A 26,488-nucleotide genomic window follows, 5' to 3' on the forward strand; every position below is an offset into this window, starting at 1 on the left:
AACTACAAGGAAGAACTCTCAGTACAGCACTTTTATACTGTCTTAGCTTTTGTTCCATGTTTCCTTGGAAGATCATAAGGAATGCAAATCATCCTTCCCTTGAAATATCTTTGTACAGCAATTCACACAGCAACGTGCCTGCCCTGACACAGAAGTTAGCAATACAGCTCATCAGTCAGAAAATGACACTGATTTCCCACTAATGTGTTCAGATTTCTTCCTATGACCTTAGAATTTCAGCAAATCTCAGACAGGTGTACTTTCAGTAGCCTGAAGCATTTCGTATCACTGACGAAGCACAATCACTGATGGAATTTAGTGCAAATCTGTAGTTTGCACTTGTGTACCACACTGATTCCTGGACACGTCCAGTACAGTCCTGTAACTTAATACAGGAGACAGGTCAGCACAAATGCAGCTAGAAGAATCATAATTAACAGGAACCTTAATCTCTGAGACAGAAAACAATGCGAAGAAATTGATCAAAACAGAAATTCTTTTTAAAGCATTATTTGCTAATTAAAACCTAAAATATATGCATGCTAAAATAGCAGATCAAACACATGAGCGCTTTTTAAGAACATAACCCACTAGCTTATACAAACAGGTGAGTTAACTCTGCAGGGACAGTAAAAGACCTCACAGGAATCTTTATGCAACCAAACCTTTTAGAATCACCTTTCAAAGTTTGGTTTCCTAACGAAAAAGAAGCCATGCATTGTAAACCTCATTACTAAGACTTCAAAAGCAGCAGGATATTCTCAACAATCTCAACTAATGTTATTACAAGGGTAGAGATCCTACTGATGCTTCATTCACTGAAATTTGTTAAATAAAATAGGTAAGAGGAAATCACTTATTAGCAGGTTCTGCTGAGTGAAAGGCACCAATGTGTGCTGGTAGTCAGACTTCACACCTTTATGCCATGTGGCTTGGGAGGGACAGGAGTACTGTGATATACAGTCAGACAGAAGGGGAGTTAACAGTGCCCGTGTTTATAGAAAACAATAACTCAAGTCCAAGCATACTGTCAAATTAGTCTATCAAAATTACTTTTTCTTTATCCTGAACTTGCTCAATTTTGTAAATAACACAAACTCAATAAAACTATTTCCGGAGCCATCGCACTTCTTTGGTCTGCCTGAAGCTTTGTATCTATTAACCACAAGAGAACACACTGAACTCCTTAACCCTCTGTGAAGTCTCAAGCAGATAAGCCCCATTCCAACAAGCAGACTGAATTGAAGACGATCCTAATGTGTTCAGGTAGTTCTTTTCAAGCACAAGGATAAACTCAGTCCTGTGAGAATATCTGCTGGGCTCCAAGCAATTCAACAAATTCCTCAATTAGGCCAAGTTATTCTCCACTCCTTTCCATACATGAGAACAACAGGTTAACCTGGGTGGACTGTTCTGCTACAGCAGTGAAGACATATCAAAAAGACAATTGGGAAGTTGGAGGATTGTTTACAATGCACTTCCACTTTGAAAACTTCACCTTAAATTTCAGTTTCCTATTAGAGTGTTATCTCTTTTTCCAAAAGATAACATAGAAAAGTAGTAATTTCTCTTTTTGTCACATCTGTGTGGAAAGGGAATGGAAAAAGTTCAAATTCAAGTGGAAGACCACTATTACTGTAATGATAGAAAAAATGCCAGAAAAATGGGTAAAGGGAGTATCTATCAAGAGATTTTCTTCCTGAAAGTTTTTTCACACATGAACAGAAAATTATTAACAGTCGTGCTATGAGAATGATGCACCAAAATAGCACATAGCTGCACCTTCATGAAAGGGAAGCCGCTTCACTGATGCTACATAACATAAACAATTACTGGGAAAAGAGCATCACTCTTTTTGGAAGAAGTTGAAGGGATAGAGTCCACCTTCAGCAAGTTTTGCTGATGATACTGGAAGGATTGGCTGATACATCCGAAGGTTACCATTCAACAAGACCTGGACAGACTGGAGAGTTGGGCAGGGAGGAACCTGATGAGGTTTAACAAGAGCAAGCGTGGAGTCCTGCATGTGGGGAGGAATAACTGCATGCATCAGCCCAGGTTAGGGGGTGGCCTGCTGGCAAGGAGCTCTGCAGAGAAGGACTTGGGTGTCCTGGTGGACAACAGGTTGGCCATGAGCCAGCAGTGTGCCCTTGCAGCCAAGAAGGTCAATGGGATCTCGGGGTACATTAAAAAGAATGTGAACAGCAGGTCAAGGGAGGTGAACCTCCCCATCTACTCTGCCCTGGTGAGGCCACAGTTAGATTATTGTGTCCAGTTCTGGGCTCCTCAGTTCAAGAAAGACAGACATCTCCTAGAAGGCCACAAAGATGATTAATGGCACTTTAGCACAGGGGTTGCACTCAATCATCTCTTGAGGTCCCTTCCAACCCCTGTGATTGTGTGATTGCTCCATTCAAGTCAAACAGAGAAGTTTCCAAGGACAGATCAGTTTTATCACAATTCCCTCACCCAGTTCACAAACCCAATTTGTGAGCAGAGCACAATAGTTAACACCAGGCACTCTAATGTTGGCAAATGTTCACTAGCCAGACTTCAGGCTGCCAACTGAAGCAATTGCTGGTCTGATTCCATAATGGCAAGAAGAAATTGAAAGATCTGTAGGTTTTCAAATATCAGTACCTCCTATCCAAATGAGACAATCTATACTTTCTGATGGGGTACACAACTTTCATTTTGCAATTCAGTTGTTTATTCAGACAGCTAGAGGACAGCAACACAGCCAGTCGGATATTTTTTACCTAGTTGGCTTTTCTGCCAAAGATATTTGCCCAACAATAAGAGAGACTGTTCTCAGCAAGCAAAATTGAGAACAAGTTCAGAGAAGTTACTGTATTATGGTAACTGCAATTTGCTGATCATGCTATGCCTATGTACACCCTTGGAAACAATTTAACATTCTAAGACGGTTTTTCAACTAGAAGCACCTAGAATGACAAACTAATTAGAGTGGATTTCTTTTACTATTGTTGGATTTCAAAAGCAAGACTGTCATTTAAAGCAATTCCTATAATGATTTTGGTAATTAAAAATTCCTGAGTGTTCCACAAGATACCACCAGAGTTTCACTCAGTAAAGTACTGGAAAACGCTCCTTAAAACCAACTAAGGAGTTGTCATTAACCAAAGGCAAGCCACTGCAAGACAGTCCTACTACCATTTTGTAAATTGTTCATTGAAGTTCAAAGCAGTCATTTCGAAAGTTTATCAGACCAGAGATATGAAAATGTATTTAATTTCAGGACGGCGATGCTAATAAGCAATACGATTAACTTTATGCATGTACATATCAAATATCTGAATGTGGCTACTTTAATATTTTCTGCCATATAAAGCTACTTCATATAAATATCAACCCAAGACAAACAGTAATTGACTGTTGCCTTTCCTCTCATCCTTTTCTTCTCATCCACCTTAGAGGTACAGCAATTGGAATAATAATATTTCCCTAAAGTTTCATTAGTTTAAAAGCTTAAGGTTTTAACAGAAAGAACAGAACAAAAGCTTGAAAATTGATCAGAAAAGAAAGCATATTCAGAAAAAGCATGTGACTTACCAAAGTGAAGAAAGAAAACCTTAATAAATTAAACTGGGACAACAGAAGGGCACAGAAGCAAAGTGAGGCGATTGGATGAACACACCAAAATATATTTAAAAGAAATGACCACTTAAGTGATTAAGAAGATAACTACAAGTCAGTGTTTTTAATTGTACTAACAGCTACCTGGAAGTACTATTACTCTCCCTTTAATAGAACCTTTGCCCAAACTGAATAAGGACAAAATTCTAAATTAAGCAAAACAAAAACAAACAAGCAAACAAAAACCAGTATGCCAGTATAACACAGATGGCATACCAGTTGTAAAATCTAGGAAACCAGAACCTGCCTTCATAAACAAACATTTAATAGTGTACTGTGGTCTTTTGCTACCAACTAAGCCTGGTCACTTTTGCCTTAGTAAATTTGGAACTGCCTTGCTGGTAGTGACCGACAGCTCAAGGCAAAGAGACTTGACAAAGTTTGGTTTGACAACAAATTCAAACTCACATTTGTCAGATCCTCCTGCTGAGCGTACAGAACAATTAAAATTGAGTATTAATAAAAATATCCATCTGTATAAAGGTGAAGGAACTCCGATTTCTTTCCACTTCCCTCATTCTCTCCACTGATTCCAGCCCTCCTTCACGACATGAAACTTAACTGCATCGCTCCTTTTGGAATGAATTTCAAGCCAGGCAGTGAGCTAGCTGTGCTTTGAAGAGTCTGCTCTCAATTTCAGACACCAATTACCCCTCATTTATTACCATCATATACATTATGCAGATACTTCTTTTCTTCAGAACAACAGAGTAGGAACTCCTAAGTTTGCTGAACGTTAGCCCACATTTTTCCTAACACAAGCATCTGCAGCTGAAAGTCTACAAAGTGAGAGAAGTAGCCGGTATTTCACCTAAGCAAACAAAACTGGTATTTCCACTCCCCCAGTCCTGAAATCAACAACACAAAAAGGATATCCTGTCCAGGAAGCAAAACGCTAATTTGAATTATTCTCACTATGTTTAAAACTGTTTTTCCTTATTTTCACGAACTCTTTAAAGTGCTGTAAAATTGAAGACCAGCAAATCAAAGCCTGCCCTTTGGAAGGCATTTCAGATCATTTTTCAGTTTCCTAACTGGCATTGCTGGAAACGTACCCTTCCCGCTTGAAGCAAGGAAGAAGTCGAGAGCCATAAAATCATGTTTGAACACTTAAGAAATGCAATTTGAAGTTATGAATGATGCATTTCCAAAACAGATTAGAGTTTAAAAAAAAAAGTAAAATAAGAACTTATGAAGTTCTTAATGAGTTCTTTTCTCTCAGGCTACTACTTATAAAACCATTTAGTCAAACCATAACAATAAAATGACCTACCTTAGAAGTAATCCATTTGATAAGGATCAGAGTTAAACACCAGACTGATGCAATTCCCATTGGATTGCCCAAAAGATCCAGAGCGCAATCCCCTCCCTGACCCTCGCAGCACCACCGGCTGAATGTTTCTGAGCCTGTAGGACCACATGCAGCAGGACAAGAGGAAGTGAGGCTATGCTGCAGCCCAGCAGCTGCAGGAGCACTGTCACCTGACAGCCCAGCAACATGGAAGTGCTGCCCCACGCCTCCTGCCAAGAGCTCTGGATGAGAAGGCATGACAACCAGAGGACACGGGCAACATTAAAGCCTCATAACATCCACAGGATTTAGTAAAGGAGATTAAAAACCACAATTACACTTATTATATATATTTTAAGGCAGCAAAGCTTGCTAGACTCGGGATCAGCCTACTGCAAAACAGTAGTTCACCAAGCACTGGGCTTATTTTATGAAGATCCCATTTCCAACAGATTTCACCCCAGCTGATACTCAGAAGGCCCCCTTTACCTCTGCCACCTAGAGAACTACAATGAACTGAACTTCAAAACATATTTCAAGGACCCGTTTGTAGCAAGTTACTATAAAGAAAGCGATGAAAAAAAAAGTTAATGCACTTAATACACGCAGTCATTAAAACCAGTCGTGGCTCTCTGATCTATTATGTCCACCCAACACTGAATCATCCTTTATAGTACCTCCACTGCTATCTGTGCTCATGCCTGAACTATGTACTAACGTCTTTTCAGCTTAACATCCAAATAGATGAACTTGCCCCTCATGCCCTCTCCCACTCAGCCACTTTCCAGGGTTGGTAAGAAGAATCATTTCCTCCAAGAGCGCCGATTGCACATCTTTTGCTCTTTCCCCTCTGCTTGCCTCTGAACACCAGTCAAACCAAAACCATAGGCATGAACATTCAATCAAAATGCACCATTTGGTACCCTGCCTAATACATAGAATCATAGAATCGCTAAGGTTGGAAAAGACCCACAGGATCATCCAGTCCAACCATTCACCCTTCACCAATGGTTCCCGCTAAACCATGTCCCTCAACACAACATCCAAACGCTCTTTGACCACCAGGCTCGGTGACTCCACCACCTCTCTGGGCAGCCCATTCCAGTGCCTGACCACCCTTTCAGAGAAGTAGTATTTCCTAACGTTCAGCCTGAATCTTCCCTGGCGCAGCTTGAAGCCATTCCCTCTAGTCCTAACATACGGACCTTATCTAAAAGGTTAATATCCACCCAAAACATAATCTGTCACGGATGTAGATTTACAAGTATTCTTGTCTCCAAACACTTCACCTAACTTAAGACATACTGACGATTAGTAATCACCAAGCTGGTGTTAGCTAAAAAAAAAAAAAACAATAAATGGCATTAGGCTGTATCTGCATTATCAGTTTGACACAACTAGACCAGATAAGAACACAGAGGCTATGGGCAACTTTACATCCATACTACATGACGCTCAGGAAATATATGTGTATACCTAAGGCCACATCCAGCCAAATTTCCTGAATTGGACTCTACTACAGGAGGCTAAAAGCTGCCAAAATTCAAATGATTCACGAGGCAAAATCTCTAACATATAACAAATATTGCATACAAGCCAGCATCTAGTTCATCAGTTCAAATGCGCAAATGCATACAGAATTGCCTACAGTCTTCAAACAAATATCCCAATGACTTGAATTTAAAGTTAATAGACAAGGCATTGTAAAACCACCTAAGCAGAAGCATACTCTATGTTCTACTACCACTTTTTCCTTTGCTGAGTATACCTTCTCATGTAATTCTTAAAAAAAAAAATACCACACACAAGATTTCACTATCAATATAGCTGAAAGAGGATCTCAGAACAGCTGTTACAAAGATTTCACTAACAAATATGCACAAGTTGTCAGCTTGGTTTCATTTTGAACTAGCTGTAATTTGGGCAAGCTTCTACTACATTCCAAGCAGCTCTCCACTGATAGACCATCATGATTTGCCAAGATCCTATTTCTTCCATGTATGCATTCAGGAATCTGCAAGGCTCTTTGATTCCAAGGACTAAGTACAGGATCACAATTTTAATTGTATATTTTTAGGTACTCATTTGTGCCATTATTTTTAATGGACTAAGCATAACTCGTTGTCTTCCAAACCTCTGTAACTACTACATCTACAGATGCTTCTTTAAATGCTTTTCACCAAAATAAGATAAATTCAGCAACACCTACAAGAAACTCAAAGTTGAAACAAATGCACCCTATTTCATATACATTATTGGATCTGATACGATACTCCTGTCTAAATGCAGCAGGGTTTCACATATCTCCACCTCCATGTAATTTTTAATGCAGAATTTTGAAGCCTGCCACAGATCACTCCTACTTTCCAGACTGACCTGATTTCACAAGCACATACTTGTACAGCTGGCCCAGAAATTAAATCTCTGTGGGGTCTCTGCCCTTCAAATGTCATCTTCTCAAACAAGCACAGAAGAGTAACTTGCTGCACTTAGATTTCTAGGATACAGTCCTGTCTGGACCATTACTTGTTCTGGACTGGTCAAGGAGCTTAGCCACAGAAACATTAACACGTAAATAACGCCAAAGGAATATACTTACCATTTACCAAGTCATCAGCACATAATGCGAGACAAAGGTCTAAAGTAACTTTACTTTTCTTCACTTTTCTCCTTGTCGCATCATCTATCATTTGTACTCTCTCTCTCGCACCCTTCACAAAAACCATGGTCCAATAGAGGTATTCCTACAACAACAACAAAGTAGCTACTGCTGCAGCCCCAAAATAAACACTGAATACCACACTCAAGAAAAATAGGTGGAAAATATCCCATTATTTTTTATGGATACCAAGAGTAAGACTTCTAGAATTTCGTAATAGACAGTGGCCAATTTTTATAAATGCTACTTCTGCTTATGTCTTAATTTAAAATGTGACCTAAGGTTCTTAATTTCAACTTCTTAATTAATAAATTTGCCATGCTGATAGGAAGGCACATGATCCCAAATACTTTTATTATTAAAGCTACTTATCAGCTAGTGAGCAGTAAGCAAACATGAGAAATTAAACTAGCAAAATCCACTTCCGTTACCACACATAAATAGTCATCCATACTCAAGTCACTGCAATCAAACTCAAGAGGTTGGCTGATCTTAAAGCAAGGCTTACATCTCCAGAACTTGGCCTTCCAAAAGCCAAGAACAGCTGCAGATCCAGAAGGTTGAATTTTCTTTAAAAATGTTTTTAAGTTTCAGACATCTTCCACTACAGTCTTCAGCGAGCAAGAGAAAGAAGAGAAAGGATCCAATCTCAGTGAATGAACACAATCCAACAACTTTTTATTTCCTCATTCATCAGCTAACTTAACATATTAGCAAGATCACCCTGTGTGCAGTTTGGACATTATTTCCAAAAGGGTAAGAGGTATTATATATTTTGGTAGGGAAACACAAAGCTTTGCCAAAGTAAGAAGGCTACTCAGTGTTGCATTTTTCTGATAGCTGTTTTTAGCTCTTGATCTTTCTTGCTCAATATCACGTTTGCTCAGGTTAACAAAATGGCCCTGAGTAACATGGAAAAACGATCTGGCAAAAATGCATGCATCTCAGTTTGGCAGTGAATGCATTTTTAATTTCTAAACATCTAGAAATAAGTTATTCCTAAAATGCTTCTTTTGAAATACAAAAGAGAATAAGCTCTTAAACTCTTCCATATTACAAACTGTAATTAATCTTTCAGTTGTTTCTCCAATGTAGTGCGTTTTCATCTCTAGAAATACAAAGAATATACTATTAGAAATTTAAAGCAGCTAAACTGGTTCAATCTGCCACTGGGCCAGTATGTACCATGCAACCCTCGTTCTTATAAAACAATATTTAGCCAAAGAACATAAATTCTATAGCACAGTATTCTCATTTATTCTGGCTCCAATTTTCTGAGGCTATTTACTTACAATTGCATTTTAAGGGACATTCAAATAAAAAAAAAGTAGAAAAAGCAGCATTTAAGCGTAAGCGAAGAAGGGAAGAGTGTTGGAACCGATTTTACAAACTATTCCAGCATTCGTTTTCCAAAACAAAGATAAAGGATTTGCCTTTTTGAGTAAGTAACCTCTATTACTAAAATAACCTCAGTTTTTGCTTGTTTTGGTGGAAGGAGAGGGTTGTCTTAATGCAGCATTCCTGACAGAAGATACTTTAGAAGATTCTCAGCAGAAAGAAGCATGTGCCCCAAGTCTGACTGAAGCTTCAGTGACCTCTACTTTCGTGATGTAGCATAAAGAAGTACTTCAGTTGCTTATAAGCTTTTGTGATTATAAACTCTTCAGATTTTTCTCTTTGATTTGGGATGGCTGGGGTCAGAGGAGAGATATGGGAGGGCAGACAGCCACCACAAAAAAAAACAACAGGTTAATGTACAGTTAGATGTATGTTTACATACAATTGTTGAAATATTATTTATAGTGTGTTATTAGGTGTATTCTCTCTCAAAAAAGCAACCATTTCCAATTTGGTTTAAGTAATCAAGTTCATTTACTGCAGAAGTGTCAGCAAGCACTGCCACATCTGTGTTAGCATTGCTCAGTCCTCATGCACAACACTTCCACTGTGAATTCCCACCCCTGGTGAATCAAATCCGCAGCCAAGTGAAGAATTGTGCCGTGTTTCAAGATTCATTTAAGGCACTTCCCCGTTTTTTGCTTCCCCAAGCCTGACTTCCTTCCTACAAGCTTCGTGAGGACTGTACAAAGGAAGCACTAGCTTTGTTTGAATTCACCAAACTTAGGTTTCTGCTTCTCCCCAGAGAAGAGATGATGGCAAGAAGTTCTACTCCACTTCTACAAAGTGCTCATGGAAGAAACAACAACAAAAAAGTTAATTAAGAAGTTATTAAAGATGACAGCCTACGCCTCAGTATTTTCCATGTTCTATTTGGGAGAAACCTATTTTCCAACTATCTGCAGAACTCAGGCTTATTACCTTGGACAGAGAACCACCTTAGAACAGTTGTACTCAACCAGGGCTGGTCTACATCGGTTTGCATCTGTCTGCACCCGTTTGTGGACACCGGCATCTGCTGACTCACAAAAGGTCTACGGCACAGCAAGAAATTAGGTTGTTTTCAGACTACAAGATGAATGCTTTTGTCCATAATGTAGGTGAGGAAAAAAACAGAACAGCTATTAAAAAGACAAGTGCTGTCAGGGCCTTCAGCTTGCAACTCAGTCACTCAAGACAGACTGCACTCTGAAGGTAAGGCACCCAAAAGGCCACGTTTTAGCTGCTCTGAGTTACTGATCTGCACTATTAAATGCATCTTTCCACAGATTGAGTGCTAGCCTGGAAGCAAACTGAGAATTATTTCAATTTTAACATGCTTCACGTTTTGCAAGTAACCTGGCTATGTAACTGAAAGCAGATGAACAGTAACACGTGACCAAAAAAGCTAACAGTGTTTTAGATGCTGTAATGGAACTGCTACATTCTGTTTCTAAAGCACACCCTTTGAACGAAAGACTGTAGTACTGCCTGTCTTATACTTAACTAGAAACCTAAATCCAAGATACTGAGGTTGTAATCTCGCTGAAGGACAACAACAAAAAAAATGTCAACATATCACAACACTAGAAAAGGAACATAAGGAAAAAAACCAAAACACAACCATAGTAGTTGCATCTTACTATAACCCTTCATAAAATATCTACAGAAGTCACAAAGCATAGAAGAAGTCTGCCATTTAAGCTGAGTGCTTAAGCTGTGGAGCAGGGAAACACAGGACGCAGCCAGAGCCCCCGCGGTACATTTGTGGAGTCCATGAATGCAACGAGTAGAGCCAAACAGTGCCACAGGTAGATGCAGAAAGCCAAGGGGGCAGAGCACAGTGAGAGTCGCTGCACCCTGCTCTTTGTCTTGCTTTCTGGCTTCTCTTTCAGAAATGAGCAGACTCAATAAGAAAGCCAGATAGCTTCTATGTGGATGCCAACTGATGGGTAGGCTCCCATAACTACGTGGGCTCACCTCACTCAACATTATAAGCATCTCCCTACCCTGTACTTATCATCAAGTATGTGTTTCTCCAGCATTGCTAAAGGAAATGCTTCTAACAACCCTCATCCATGCTTCAATTCACTTCTTGGTGAGTATTAAGAGTTAACACAAAATTAAAATACTGGCATCTACTGAGACTCCCCAGTTTCCATTTATTATAACCAGGTGTTTATTCAAGGATTTTAGATAACATTTTCAGATTCTATTAAAAAAAAAGGAAGGTTCCAATCAAAATAAAAACTCAGCATTTCTTTAGGCACATACACATTCAGTAAAGAGCCAAAAATATGCTAAACACGTAAAAGGTAGCAATAAAATCAACATTTCTGGTTCCCTGCTACAATCACACAGAAATATGAAAACATTATGTTGTCAAAAAAGATCAAGTTTAAAGGGGGAAAAGCTGAAAGTTTCAGATTAATATATTAAGCAGAACTGGCAACAAAATATTCATATGATTTATTTCAGCACAAAACTAGCCTAGCTTTGTTTTTGATCATTTCCATTAAAACACCGAAATGACTACGCAGGTCAAACACTGAAACCAGTTATTACCGTGTGCTGTCAAATCCACAAATCAGTATAGTATTTTAATAATATAATGGCATTACAAATGAAAAAAATAATTAACTGAAATAGTCACCACAGAGTTTATAAAGATTAAAGAGATTCAAAGAGAGATCACGCTGGCCATGCTCAAGCATTTCATTAAAAAAGCCAATCACTTAACTGAGAAGCGACACATGCTATCTGAAATACAGAGAAAGGATAAAGCTACATTAGCCTACTACATTCAACTTCTTTCACTTCAAAAAATGTAACTTTTTAAGCTTGTGAAAAAACACAGTTAGGGTGTGCTACAATTATTTATGGAGAAAATTCTTCTGGAGACTCTTCCCACTAAACACTTATTTCGGAACTTGCTGATGCACCATGCCCAAAAATGCTTGTAGTTTTCCATGAGTTTTCCCAAGAACTAATTAAACCTACACCCATCCAGGCTAAGCTGACCAATTTCAACTGAACTGGTTAAGCAGACCCATTGCAGCTGAACTGGTTAAACTCAGAACAGCCCTAATGAGGCTGGTGCTGAAACCCCTAACCTTCCCCAAGCCAGGTCAACACCTGTCATTGCAACACCTCACCTCACTCTCTGGGCTGCACTGCACTACTGCCAGCTTACCACCTTTTAGTGAGCTACCCGTACTTCTCTGTCTTACCTACTCTCAAATTCTCCTTCTCTGACCCATACGGGTTACAAATTTCTCACAGTAATTGCATTAAAAACGTGCAAGTAAAGTTCAATAATGGAATTTTCATACAATTGACTCATTTTATACACATTTACACATTCTTAAGGCAGTCACTGCACTAAAATAATATTCTGTTGGCGTGAGGGTGCCAACAACACATGCATCCAAAGATTTTCCATTAAAACTCTACTATTTCAGCATCTCACCCACTACAGAGATACCATTAACAGAGAGCTTCTCACCAGTGCCTTGCCTTAGGTCTGCCAGTCTTAGACTGCACTGGAGACACTGAAAAGTTTCAGCCTTTTCTTAGAGAGGTCGGCATAAAATGCTCTCTCTTGGATATGGAGAAGTTTTTTGTTTGTTTGTTTTAAAAACATCATTAAAGAAAGAGCTGACAAAGTAACAGCAGACATACAAGCTCAAAGCTAAACTAACCCAAAGAAGCCACATGAATGCAATCCCAGATTAACTTAAAGGAGGTATGGAAACAGACATGCAAAGAAAAGTGCTCTATAAAGCGCTCTATAAATATACTAACGAAATTTTGATACACTTCACAGCTGGTACATTCAGGAAAAAGGTGAAAAGCTTAGAAAAAGATATGGGGACTTGCTCAACTACAGCTAATATCTGTGTACAGCCTTCTCTAAAATACAATATACTTGTACAGAATTATTATTCTACCTGGATGCCCATTTTATCATAAGATTCCAAGATCTCTCACTATTAAAAAACAGCAAAGATTAAATAATCTTTTTTTCCTGGGATTTCATCTCTGAATACTCCATTTTTGAAGGTAAAAAGATATGTCCATTGTCAGGCTTTGACATGAAATAGAAATTGTATTTAAGAATCTAGCCTATAAAAGATCAGACAGTAGGATTTAGAAGAGTAACATTCCAAAAATTCAGTTCCAGTTATGAAGGCTGTTCCAAAAGTAATGCCTCTTCCTTCGTTGTGTTGGCCCACAACGTCAGAGGCAGATGTTGGTGGTACAGCAATAGAAGCTGAACCTTCCTACCAATATTCCATCACATGTTGTTGCTGTCTGAAAGATAGCAGCAGAGGGGCAGCCTGACAAAATGGCATCTGACATGGAAGTGCGTATGAAGCAAAGGAATGGACCTGAATTCTTCCATGCAGAAAAAAATGGCACCCACTGATACACATCAACTCTTGCTGAGTGTTGACAGAAACCAAACAGTGGATGTGAGCACAGTGGGTGGTGCATCTTAGCACTGGCAACAGCAGGTCGCCTCTGCTGGTATAGATTTTTACAAGCGAAGCATGCAGGCCCTTGCTCATCAGTGGTAAAAATGCATAGCTAATGGTGGTGACTACATTGAAAAAAAAATTCTGTTTTGTAGCTGAGAATTTGTTGTATCAAACAGCATCATTGTGCTTTTTGTACCTCTTGTGGTTTCCATGGAAATAAATTGGAGGCATTAGTTTCGGCACAACCTAGGTAGTTAATCCTGCAAGGATAGTGGAGTGGAAGGAAATAAAAGCCGTACAATTGTGATATGGTTTCCTAAAGAAGCAAGAATTGTAGCAGCACTAACAAGAATATTTATCTGTGAAGCTCCTTGCCACCCACTGGACACCTGTCAGTCTTGGCAGCGGCCTTTATGCGCCCATGTAAAGAAGATTTTTGCATGGCATAGCCCTCTCTTGACCAAATTAGGCTAACCTCATCTGCATTGACATCAGTGCCTATAATTTTGGAATCTCATCGACAGAAATAGCTTATCACAGGGCCCAGCATACAAATTAAGCATCTGTACAGGGCACACTGAACTTGTGGAAGTGCTGAAAAGCTGTAGTGGAAAATCTTAGCATAAGCTTTGAAGTGACACCTAATAACAGCAACGGTTAGGTACTTCCCTATTTAACATCTTGGGTTTAGTCCACTTGAAGCATTCTTTGTTTGCACAGAAACTAGTGCTAAAATCTGTCATTTTAACCAAGAATTCTAACCAACAGTTAATTAATTCAGCACATTTGAAAGCTCCTAAAATTTCTGGTGTATAGAAATCGCTTGTAAGTTTATTGCCAGATCCCAGCTTTGGTCTTCAGGCTCAATTTCATTAGTCAATCCCATTTTTGGTGAGAAGCCATTTCATCTTGCCATGGGATTATCTCCAGTATTAAACCTGTGCTGTGTGTCACCAACTAAGACGCAATTAATTTTCTAAATATTAAATGACTTAAGCAGCAAGGGGAAAATGTAGTATATCAGATCATCATGATTTCCTTATGAATGTATTGCTCTAATACTAGAGAAGGACTAAGGAAAGAAGCTAAATGCCAAGACAAATAAGCTACATAAGCAAACATTTGGAAAATGAGGGAAAAGGAGAGGAGTAACTTGCATGACTGCTGCCTAACTGCAGGCTCGGAGAAAAGCAGCAGCTTAGCACTGTCAGAGCTGGGAGATGCTCATCAAGAGGCATACAGAAGTGTTTGCACTGTTCTCCCAGAGAAAGGAGGATCTGCTGTCAGTTACTGCTCCGCAGATGATGGAAGACAGGCTTTAATTATACCGAGAGTCACGTCTTTCTCACCTCCTGAAGAAATTTTAAGGCTTATGGAAATACAGATGAGCACATAGAATTAAATATCAGAAGAAAAGAACAATAGGAAGAACTGAAGCCATTCTTTCCTTTAAAATAGTTCTTGAGTATGTATGTCATTGCTCCTGAAGAGAACAGGATGAGAAGCTCTGAGCCTACCCACAAAGGCTTACCTACAAAAAACAGAAAGAAACAACCCAACCTCTAGCTGAAGATCCTGGAGCGGTCCCTTTCACATTTTTGTTGGCTTTTTTTTTTATTATTATTATTATTGTTAAGGGAGAAATCAATCTGTCAGATATGCAGAGCCTTGTTTCTCATGCTGTAACAATCAGTGAACCAACAGCACAATCACCCCCAACATTTTCCTTCCTATTTCCTACACAAAGCTACAGGTTTTCCCTCATGCCTCTAACAAAGATATTGAATGTGCAGTCAAGTGACTCACTCTCATCCAACTGACCCCTTTTTTTGCATAATATTCCATCACATAATACTGTAAGAGAACAGGAAAGTAAAGGTACCGTGCACACACTATGGCTGACTCACCAACCTGGTTCAAGTCCGGTTGCACCCCATGCCAGAGGACTTCTGGAAAGCCCCAGTTGAGAAGCCCAGCTCCTGGCCCTTCATTCACTTCCCAAATTGTGAATTGCAAAAAAAAAAAAACTTCCAAATCCTGAAAACTACAAATCAATTATTTTTGAACACTGAATTTTTAGTCTACTTTGGGAGAGATGAGTATTTCTAGTAAATGATTTCTATTCTTCAAGAAAACGTCAGATGTGTTCTTCCAGACAAGTGGAACATGTTTTGGAAAACAGCCTGCACTGAGAAGTTTTCATAGCAATAAATTATTGCCAACACAGTCAACTGTTTATAACCCATAGTTACAATGTCCTTAATTTTATGTCCCCTCCCCCTAAAAAAGAGAATGCTGATGCAGCTCAACTCTTACAACATACACTTTTTTTTTTAAATAGACCAAGAGTAAAATTACATGCTGCTTTTCCAAGAGCTCTCAAGTCAATATAAGCACATGGGTTCGTGCTCCCATAATTAAGTCATAATTATTTATTCGAAAAGAAAAGTGAAAGGTCTGAAATGGCAACAGGCCTCACGTATTGCCAAGCGCTCAAACTGTGAAGGCAGAACTACAGTTTTTTCAGTGGCTTCTCTAAAGCACTCATTGAAATTATCAGAGCATTTCACAAGCATTCATTTCAAAACCCCAGCCCAACACAAAGGTCACAGTCCAGACCTCAATCCTTCTGGGCACCCTATTTGAGACTGCTAGGATTGTATTCTTCCAGTTGGTAAATTACTATGTCCCTCCTATAAGCACAATTCCTCCTATAAGCGAATGCTGTTAACACTTAAACCCCGCAATGCATCAATGTAAGGATGCTAATGCAGACCGCAAAAATCATCCAAATGCATATTTCCTAAATGTAGTGCTTCTTTTCAAAATTACATCAATAAGGGAAGTAAAACATTCGATCACAGGGTGTTTTTTGGTTTTTAGAAAACAAGTACTATGGAAATGTCATTAGGTCAGAACATACTTTACCCACATGATCAACCTAAGTTGCAAACTAGATTCATCTCAAAGGCCGTGTCAGCTGCTCTAAAATACGAACTAAAAGCATCAATCATTATGTTCTAATAACAGAAAACCAAAATCCAAAATCTGTTCTCAAAACTAACAATTCAAAAACGTTTCATGAGCAATAAATGTTTAGAGACAAACAGACTCTGCATTAACTGTATTTGGAAGCAGATTCACAAATGCAGAGCAATCATGCTTAAACCAGTGAGTACCAACTATTTACAGAAAGCGATATCATGCAAACAAAATTAGCTATGTACAGTAATCAGTTCTTATCCTCCTTGTCCTGAGCTACTTATGCTTTCCCTGGACAACTGAACTTTCTACAGTGGATTTGCTGCTTCTATTATCTATAAACCCAGAAGATAAACAAAAATCTTTAAAATTTCGAGGCTTAGAAATTGTCCAAAGCTGCTCCCTCAAGGCAGGCCACTTCAACATTCAATGCCTCCTAAGTACCAGGTATACAGTAATAGGAGCTGGGCGTGGACAGGGAGTTAACTGTAAAGCAATCTGCCCTTAGCGATGAGAGCGAGTTTTCAAGTGCACGGTTCGATCTGAAATGCCTTTGACCCTGAAAATGTAACATCGAGCAAAGTTTTGAACAGGTTAGCCACAAGAGCAGAACACAGCACTTGAGATCCTTCCAAGAACCTTTGCAATTATTACAATGAGACTAAACATAACTATAATTAAGTTTCCTTGTTTAATAAAAATAATTGTTTGGTTGAAAATCCACAGGCATAGAGCAGTTTATTTGACAAACTCAAATCATCAGGTTATGGCTTGTGTCACTGGTAGAGGAGTACTATCCTAAGTATTTTGGGAATACCTTAACTGAGACTGCTGTGCCACCTGATATGGTATGTGCACGTGGGGTACTGCACACAGGGCTGGAGTGCACCCAAACACATCCATGTTATTCCATCTCCCTTTTACTCCCTGCTTTTACAAAACAGGTTTCAGTACAATGCAAGCCTTGGAGGAGGAGGAAGAAATGCTACAATGAAAGCTCAACTCTTGTGGTTTCAGCCCCCCCACATATGCTGTTTCCTCACCTCCATCCAGCTGCAAAACCCCTCAGCCTTCCATCGCTCTTCTCCTCTACCCAAATAACACAACATACTTATTTTACTTATTTTTCCCCCAGCCATTTTGTCTGTATAAAAGATACTGACAAATTTACCTGATGGACTTCTTACATCTTTCTCCATCTGATGTCTACAGTTTGTTCTTTTGCAACACTGAAATTCTTTAGAATTGGAAGAAGAGTAGTGATTTGTAGAGCTGACAACATTTAAAGTAAGTAAAAAGCAGGAATGCAAGGAACCCAGTGGACAGCTGGACTGAAACCACCTTCACAGCACTTCAAACAACGCTAAAAATGACTTGGAGCCAAGAGTTGCACTCGATGACCTTTGTGGGCCCCTTCCAACGCAGGATACTACGCTATTCCACAGATATCAGAACTACTTAGTTTTATTTGTTCTTAATTTAGATAGGAAGACTTAGGGGGTTCAGTGAACAAATTCTGAGATACTTCATAAGAACTGTACCTTTTTTCCTCCAATTTACAACTTGCTAAGATTGCTCAGTTTCGCCCTTCACAGGTTTCACTGCCTGCATTTTTCTTGCACTAGAAAATGGACAGCAAACCTATACATTTCTGAAAAATATACACGAGCACTGCTGAAGCACCACAAAGATCCATTCAGCAGCGCTGCTCGGCTTCCCTCATCTTTTAGCTTTCATGCCGTGGAGAAACCTTTTTCTAATCAAGGTCTCCAAACTGCCCAGAAAGTCTGACAGTAAGATAGTTTATTACCCAAGCACGTGAAAAGGGAGGCTGGGGAAACCCGCCTCAGGCTTGGAGCAAGGCATAAGAGCTTCTCCTGAAATGAGCAAGCTTCCTCAAGTCAGAAAAGTAAATGATTTGCAGGATCTGAAAGCAAAGGAGCGAATCCACGAATCTGTAAGTTTACACAGCCTGTGAACTCTAACAGCAGACAACATTCGCTGGCTTTTTGCTAATTGCCAGCCACCACAGTAAGCTAACTGCAGGGAGGAGCTAAGCCTCCGACATCCATCACCACACCAGATTAATTCGGAAGAGACCCAGGCACCACAGCTCACACTAACAGGGAACCAAAGGAGAAAGCAGGCATGTTCTTGCTTCCCTCAACAAGCAGCAGGCAGACTATTTTTCCCCATCCTGTTTCCATTTTGGCACGTATATGCAATAGCACATCTGCTAACTTCACCAGTTTGGACAAAGTTCTTAAAATTAACCTATCCAATTTCCATACATTCATCAATCTGGGCTGCCAGAGATCTGGAAATCCTTCAGAGAGCAACTTGGTATCACATACAAAAAATCAGCACGTTCTGGGCACTGAGCTCATTTTCTATGATAAAGTCTGTTACAAACTCAGGGAGCTTATGAATATGGGAGCAGCCTACACATATGCACTAAATCTGTGCGTGTCAAAGCCTGCTACACACGTGCAGAAGACTCCTCAGATTCCTATGCACTTTCTCCAATGAAAACCAAGGAAAATATATACTAGGTGACTCATTTCCTCAGTGTGTACATGCATCATCAGTAGGTAAGAGACTTCTTTTTTTTTAAGCTGCAGGTGTTGTCAAGTCCCATCAGATCAAATCAACATCATACCAATGCTATCATTTGAAATGAAAGCAGTCCTACTAATAATCCCTTACCATCTCTGATCTTGATGCACTCTACTGAAAAAACTGGCATAGAGGAGGGTTGGAATCTGGCCTTCTAGTAAGAAAAACAAGCTTGTTGTGCCTATGGTCAAGATTGACAGGCGAGCTACCAAGAAGGATCCAGCACTAAAAGCATCATCAGATCAGGAGAGAAAAGAAATGATTAACTAGAAACAGTGTATGATGTCAAACAATACACAGACTCATACCTCAAACTTTCCAAATAGCCAGGAACTTTAAGACATCTAAATGGCACACTGATTCTGTAGAAATGATATCTCCAGAATATCAACACCCTGCAACTTAATTTGTATACCACAAGGAAGGTCTCTGTAAGGTATCAGAACACCAGACAGTGGATTTGTGTGATGACTGTGGACCAAGGCTACGTACTGGGTTCCGTACTGTGCTGGCAAAAGATGGCAGTGACTGCGATGGCAGTCGATGGAGCCACAATCATTAATCCACACAATAAGTCTGTTGTAGAAGAAACGCAGTCCTGTACAGCAGATACATAACCAGACTAAGACATTAACAGCAAAGACCTTTCCTTCCCCTGCTGTCACTAAAAAAGCAGACACTTAGAGACTCTTAGAAAGCCCTACCAAGAGACTGCTTTCAGGAATACAAGTAACCCATGCCAAAATGCTATGATTTAATGGCTAAGATAGAAAACTTACTTTGTAAAGCATATAAAAGTTGAACATCTAATACTCACCCTCCATTTTCATGACATTTTCAAGACACTATAAGTTTCACTTCCCTTTTCCCCATCAACCGGAGAACATCAGACAAAGTTCATTGTTACAGAGATACTAAGAACTTGGCCTTGAGCCTTAAGTTACCAAAAACACACACTCTTTAAATGAAAGCCGAAAACAGAGAAGCTTAATAAAAATGAGAAAGCATTCGTCTTAACTTTAATGCCCTCCACCAGTACGAATAAAAGCCAGGGAATAAAAAAGCACATGAATTCCAGGAGCTGTAACTGCGATGCTTCACCTATTGTACTTGAATGAAAGCAAGAGGATACAAAAATAATCTTTATATGCAGTGACGCACGAAGTGTTTTTAATCAAATTATCTAAAGCAATACTATCAGCAAAATTATAATAAATTCAGCATACTTCTATCACAACTGACTTTTAAGGAAAGAACTTAATCAGCTTCATGTGAACGTCGCAACGGGCACAAAAATATATTCAGGTTGCAAGTGGAGTTGGTTACATTTGTCAGTACAGATAGAACTTCTGGAACGTTGCTCTGTAAGCTTTCATTGCACAGCCCTGGCAATATCCTAGGCAACACCGAAGCGTTAGTGTTACCCACATCATCATTTATTTGCGGAAAGAAAAAAAAGCCTAGAAGTTCAGACAAGAACAGCATCGTATTTTGCACTTAATCTTCATACCCTGAAACCAGTTAGCAGAAAGAGCCACGATGCTGACGACTTCCTGTAGGTTCCCATCTTCCAGAAGGGAACTTCAGCACCAACCTCCTCAGCTTCCATTCTTCCTTCTCAGCTTCTTACAAAAGCAATTCCCCTGCCAATATGTGAGGTACCACACATTCTTAACTAACTGACATCATTTCCAGAGACAAATCACCTTGATGACTGGACAAAGCTGATTAAGAAGATAGAACAGCCGTACCAATTTTATCTGAATGTGTGGGAAGAATTGACATTGTTGCCAGCACGTTTATGTAATGTGGTTCCTGCAGATGTTCTAACACTTTCAGTTGTCAGCTGGCTTTGGAGATACACATCACAAAGCCAAAGCAATTTAAAGTAGAACCCTCCAGGTGGTGTCATGTGGATTTCAACATGGTGAGACATCTTGAAAAACATGCTGGGATACCTACCTTATAGAACACAAAGTTATAAAAACCTCAATGACACATTCCACCATGGGCTAATTAGAACTAATTTGCGCTCCATGGCCTCTTAGCATACTTAAAACTCCTTCATCATCTTCAGGAAAGCATACTTCTGCTGTAATTTGATCTGTGATGATTGCAAGATGATTTGAAGTAGTCAATTGAAAAACCTCCGAATTCTGAACCTCGTTCATCCACCCATCACATTTTTAAAGCATGCATTCTCACGCTTAAACAAGAAATGCGTGTGAAAGAGAGAATGAATGAACGAGTCTGGCATCAAAAAGCAGCAGGAGTTTGCACCTGGGACACCCTTTGTACCTTCACAAAGAGTCAAGGGACAAGACTAAAGCATGCCTGTTTTTGAAGGCCTCTGCACAGGAACTCCTACCTTAAATATTTGGAAAAAATACACACACAGTTAAATCCCACATGCACACACACTATTTGTTTTGTGTTCTTCTTGTTTTGTTGTTTGTTTTTTGTTTGTTACAGGCACTGCTATACATTCTAACTGTTTCCTCCTTCACCCTACTGTTGCAAGATTTTACACATGTATTTAACACCAAAAAGCACAGATCATGCTTCCAAGTAATTTGTATTTGCTTAATAGGAGAAAATTAATTCCAGTTATTAAACTTGTGAGGGGAAGGGAAAAAAAGCACTTCTTAAATAAGACAGTAGGGGATGCAAACTTCTATCTGTTCCATTTTGTAAGCTGATTATTGGGGTTTGCACCCCAATGGTGGAAATGGAATGGTAAGAGCTACAAGCCACAGTCCCCGCAGCTCTGCTCACTAGCTAGCTTCACTTAAACACTGCTTGTGAAATTTAAAAGCAAGTAGGCTTGGCAGTTCAAAAGTCTCCTCTTAGCAGAAAACCTATCAAAAGCGGTCAAACCGAATCATCCAATACTTAATACTTGGAATATATTAATGAAGGTGAATATTCAGGAACAATAAATGCAATTCATTTAGCAGGTCAACAGCATTTTCATGTCCATGGAATACGAAGAAAGCTTTTTATTTAAAAGGCTGTCAACCACAGATTTTTTCTCCAGTATAAAGAGCCGGATGTCATCATGTTGCTTTCTGCCACAAAAAAACATGCCCAGTAAACAAAATATTCCATGACTACTCTTAGAGTCTTAACTAGGTGTTGGACAATAAGAGTAGCATAAATAAGTTACTATAGGAAGGAAGTCTTTAGCTGACAGCACAGCTTCTCACATATAAGTATAAATGTATTAATTGAATGTAGTTAAAATACATACACTGGTACAGGAGTGACAATTCAATGAGAAGTGGAAGCAACACCAGAATTTCTAAGCACTAATACTCACTGCATTATCTGCACCAGTAATTTTGTACTTTTGGCCCTCGGCCCCAGCATGTATCAGCATATCCTATTAAGTATGTTTATTCTTATTTCTTTCATCTCATACAGCCCCAGATCTGGAGAGCACCAGTACTCTACTTCAACTTTATTAGCTCAGGTCTGACCACTAACTCAGTTACTAAGCAACTAAGCAGGCTTGCTTGAAAAGATCCTTTTACTACCAGAGCACAAACTCTTTACATGTTGTAATGTAAAATGAGCCCACCTCAAGTCAGCCTGCCATCAAGGGACAGTGCTTCTGAACCTGCAGGTGAACATGTGCCCAGCCCACTTAATGCAGCCACTACAGCCCTAGTTTGCATGCAAGCAGCACTCCTCCGGGATCTGCTGGAGCTGAGGCAAAGCAGCATCTGAGCCCTAAACTGGGAGCACCTAAACTACAGTTGGTGAGACAGCACTTCTGACCAGATGGACATGAAGCAGTTCAAAACCAAAGCAGAGGCCTCATGAGAGGCCTAAAATGCACTAAAAGGCGCTGCAACTGAAGAGTAAGACCTGCCTAACTGCTTTGCAGCACAGTGGGCCATTACATGGTTTTTATGAAGCAACGAAGCAGCAGTCTTAACGCTCACCAGTGCCTTTTCTCCCACCCTCACTGAAGACCTCATGCATTACGTCCACACTGCCACACTCTCTGCAACACACTCCCCTGCAGAGAATCAGGCACAGCAAAAAGCACTTCCTCATAAGAAGCTCAGATGAAAGCATACACCACCGGGAGACACCAGACAAGTAGCACAAGCGTCCAGGGAAATCCTCTAAGTCCACAACTTCATCCTCCTTTCCTTGAGGTGCTGCTTCCTTTTTCCCTAAAGCAATGAAATCAGCAGAATTCAGAAAGCAGGGATCTGCTCAAAACTTATTGCATATTAATGTCATAAACATTTCATATTCCTCCCATACATCCATTTTCTTTATTTACCATAACTGCTTTCATTAGCACCTTCGGACTAAAAGGAAATCCTGGGTCCTCACAAAAGGTCTGAGGGACTGTATGTGAGCCATCATCTGAGGGATATTATGAGAGCAAGGCCACAAACGAGGCAGTGCACATAGAAAATGCAACAGATGAAACAGATGGAGATCGATGTGTGCATTAAACAAAAACGTACTGCTTTCAAAACAATATTATGTTCTGCCATCAAGCACTTCACATCAATTATCTAGCCTTCTTTTCACAAGCAGGACAAACCCCAGAAAGGACTGGTGGCACGAGTCTGGGCACAGCACTTACCTTTTCCTAGTCCTTTGATCTCACAAATGTCAGAAAGGGAACTTCAGGGAAGATCCTTACGAAGTATCCCCTACAGCCAGCAAGACTTCAAATGGATTCAATACATTGATCGCTGCAGCTTCTTTGCTTCTGTCACCTTATATCATGATGCACTTATTCCCTGTGCATGGACAGTTCCCAAATTCCCCTGTACACCATAACCATACCCCTAGTGCTGTGCATGGCAGGCCTGCAAAGGGCATCCCCAGAGGCACTGCTCCTAGGGCAAGATGGGTTCCACAAGGGCCCCTAACAACCTCCTCACAAATACCTCCATCAAACTGGATGGACTCACTGCAGGCTGGGATTCAAAATAATTCTGCCAATCAACATCATCAGCATGCTGTACGCTCTACTAAATTCAGCAGAAACCAAAGGCTGAACAACTGTGCACACATGGAATGAGTCAATCCAAATTGGTTCAGGTTGGCAGCTCAGTAACACAGGGAATAGCTATTACGGTATGACTGTACTTGGCCTAAGACACACTTCAGGGCAACCTCCATAGACTCTAAAGGAGATATGCAACAGCTACAAATCCAGGAAGGGAGGAGTGGGGGGGGCAAAAAAGAATAAAGATAAATCAGTCACCTGACACCATCCTGAAGCACTAACTTACAGTGGCATAAAACCAGTTTGCCTTTATCTGTAGTTCATTCCAACCAAGTACTTCTAAAACCTCACTGTAAATGATAAAGGACAGCAATCTAGTAAGTCTAAGCTTATTATTCAGAAATACAAAATGAAAGCAATAGATCATCCAGGAACTGGTATTTTTACAATATAGTTTTGTCCTGTGACCTGTCAGATGCAAGATGGCAACTTAGCAAATGGCAGGCTGAGTGCTGCTTTCTATCCTTTCTGAATCTACACAGCACCCACCATACCATCATCTAGTTATCACATTTTTATGTACATATATTCAGACAGACACTCACGAACCTTTTAAGTATTCTCAGCACTTCTCCAAAGACAAAAGAATGATTCTCCTGTTCTGACACATTTCATTTATAAGCTGTAACAACCACAGCCACTTTTCAGTGCAAGCTGCAGAAAGGAAAGAAGCTCTCAGTTTCATGAGAAAATAACCTTTCATTTGTACATTATTTCTAAATGCAGTGTTCATACATAAAAGAAATCCCCCCATTTTTATTTTTTTATTTTGCCAAGTCTATCATCCAAATTTCCAAATTGGGTGTTTTACTGTTAAGAAAAAAGAAAAATACACATTCTTTAGACTTAATGTAGTCTGTCAAGCACTTGTTCAAAGGTTAATGATAGCCTACCTCTTAAAACATTCTCATTACCAAGTCAAGTCTATCCAATACCCAAAAAGCACAGAAACGTGGCCTCATCTAATAAAGACAAAATTACAGATGTGGAAGTTATGCAAATACTAATGTCTAAGAGCCACAGGGTGCAGGATGCCTTTTCAAAAATACTAAACAGCACAACACAGTGCATTAGTTGATTAGGATAACAATAGGGCGTTTATTCAACCCACTCCTTTGGGGAGAAACTGAAACAATCACGCAGTGTCAGCTGCTCTGGACATTCCTCCAGTGCTGTGCACACAGCTCGGGTCAGCGCTGCCTCTGACTACAGTTCCCATTCCTTCCCCCACACCCCACAGAAAGCCAAGCAGAGCAAAAGAGGCAGAAAAAAGGGAAGGGATTTTGCTGCTTTAGCTGTGTGAGCCAGCACTCCGCAGGGTCAGAGGACTGCAAGAGTCAGCACAAGAGGAGTAAGGATATGCAGTCAGAAGCAACGCTGCAACCCATACTCCTTAAATTAACAACAAAAAGAGCCCTGAAATTAAGACTGCAGGCATTAAATAAATCTATCTTCTGAAAATGGAGAAATTTTGTTTGAAGTAATACCAGTTAAAAATATATCCATGGCTCCAGTCAACATTCATCACCAAACACTAAGCTCAGCACTGGAGAGCGTCAAACAGCACAGACTTAAAGAAATTGCCTCCATTTTATACAATGCATTAAATAAATAAATACTACGCTCAGTTTCTAATATCTTATCTTGAGGAGCATCAGAAACAAAGTTTTTCTGTAACATTTTCATCATCTCGTTAAAAAAATGCACATATAATTCTTCTCACCGTCTCCTCCCTCCCCCACCCACTCAGACCCTCTGCCACATTCACTCTAAGAGAAAAAAACTGACCTCCTGTCTCCCAAATTGGTTTCAATAAAATCTGTTTTTTGTTGTTTCTTTTGTTTAAAACATGGCCTCTTCTCTATGCTGTTATTAATACAACAGTATCCAAGAGAAAGGAAAAAAGTCTTAAACTTCATTAATCATAATAGTCTTCCCTACTTATTCAGCCAATCATGAATAATAATTTTTTGTCTAATTCTCTGGGATCATCCTTCATAAAAAGCTCATGAAAATGGATTAGCATTGTAGTGCATGGATTATTTCACTTGAATTCTATTGTATCAAAAGGCAGTAGGGGAAAGACTTCAATCAAGGGCCTCTTATTAAGACACACAACATTCCTTCACGCCTCAGCTTAAGCTGGAGGGCACTGGCAAGAATAATGCCAGAATATTACAGGAACAAGAAAAATGCCAAGGTAACCATAGCTTCAACCATTCAGCCCCCCTCAGGAGATGAAGCCTTTTTTCCCTTTAAAAGAGCTCAAGATTGCTGAGTGCAATTCCAACACATTCCCTGCAAGAAAAACGTAAGGAATTTAGTACCTGCAATTTGCTACGTTTACTTTTGTCTTCTCTTATGGTAAGTTTGCTAAATTATCC

The 26,488-nt window shown here is 39.7% G+C and overlaps 1 protein-coding gene across 7 annotated transcripts in view; it reads right to left on the reverse strand.

The window, feature by feature from the left end:
- Positions 1 to 26,488, reverse strand: part of PDE7A (phosphodiesterase 7A) — a 72,486-nt gene that overhangs the window by 36,698 nt on the left and 9,300 nt on the right. For 4 of the 7 annotated variants that reach the window (XM_004939883.5, XM_422982.8, XM_015282730.4 and 1 more), the window contains exon 1: positions 4,931 to 5,088. The exons of the other annotated variants lie outside the window; for them this stretch is intronic. In XM_004939883.5, coding sequence (XP_004939940.2) covers positions 4,931 to 4,990 — 60 coding nt within the window. In that variant the 5' untranslated portion in view covers positions 4,991 to 5,088. Of the gene's footprint in view, positions 1 to 4,930; positions 5,089 to 26,488 lie in introns of those variants that run through there. 7 annotated transcript variants of the gene reach the window in all.

This window comes from Gallus gallus, chromosome 2 (assembly GCF_016699485.2).
Source record: "Gallus gallus isolate bGalGal1 chromosome 2, bGalGal1.mat.broiler.GRCg7b, whole genome shotgun sequence".
In the NCBI taxonomy this organism is placed as follows: domain Eukaryota; kingdom Metazoa; phylum Chordata; class Aves; order Galliformes; family Phasianidae; genus Gallus; species Gallus gallus.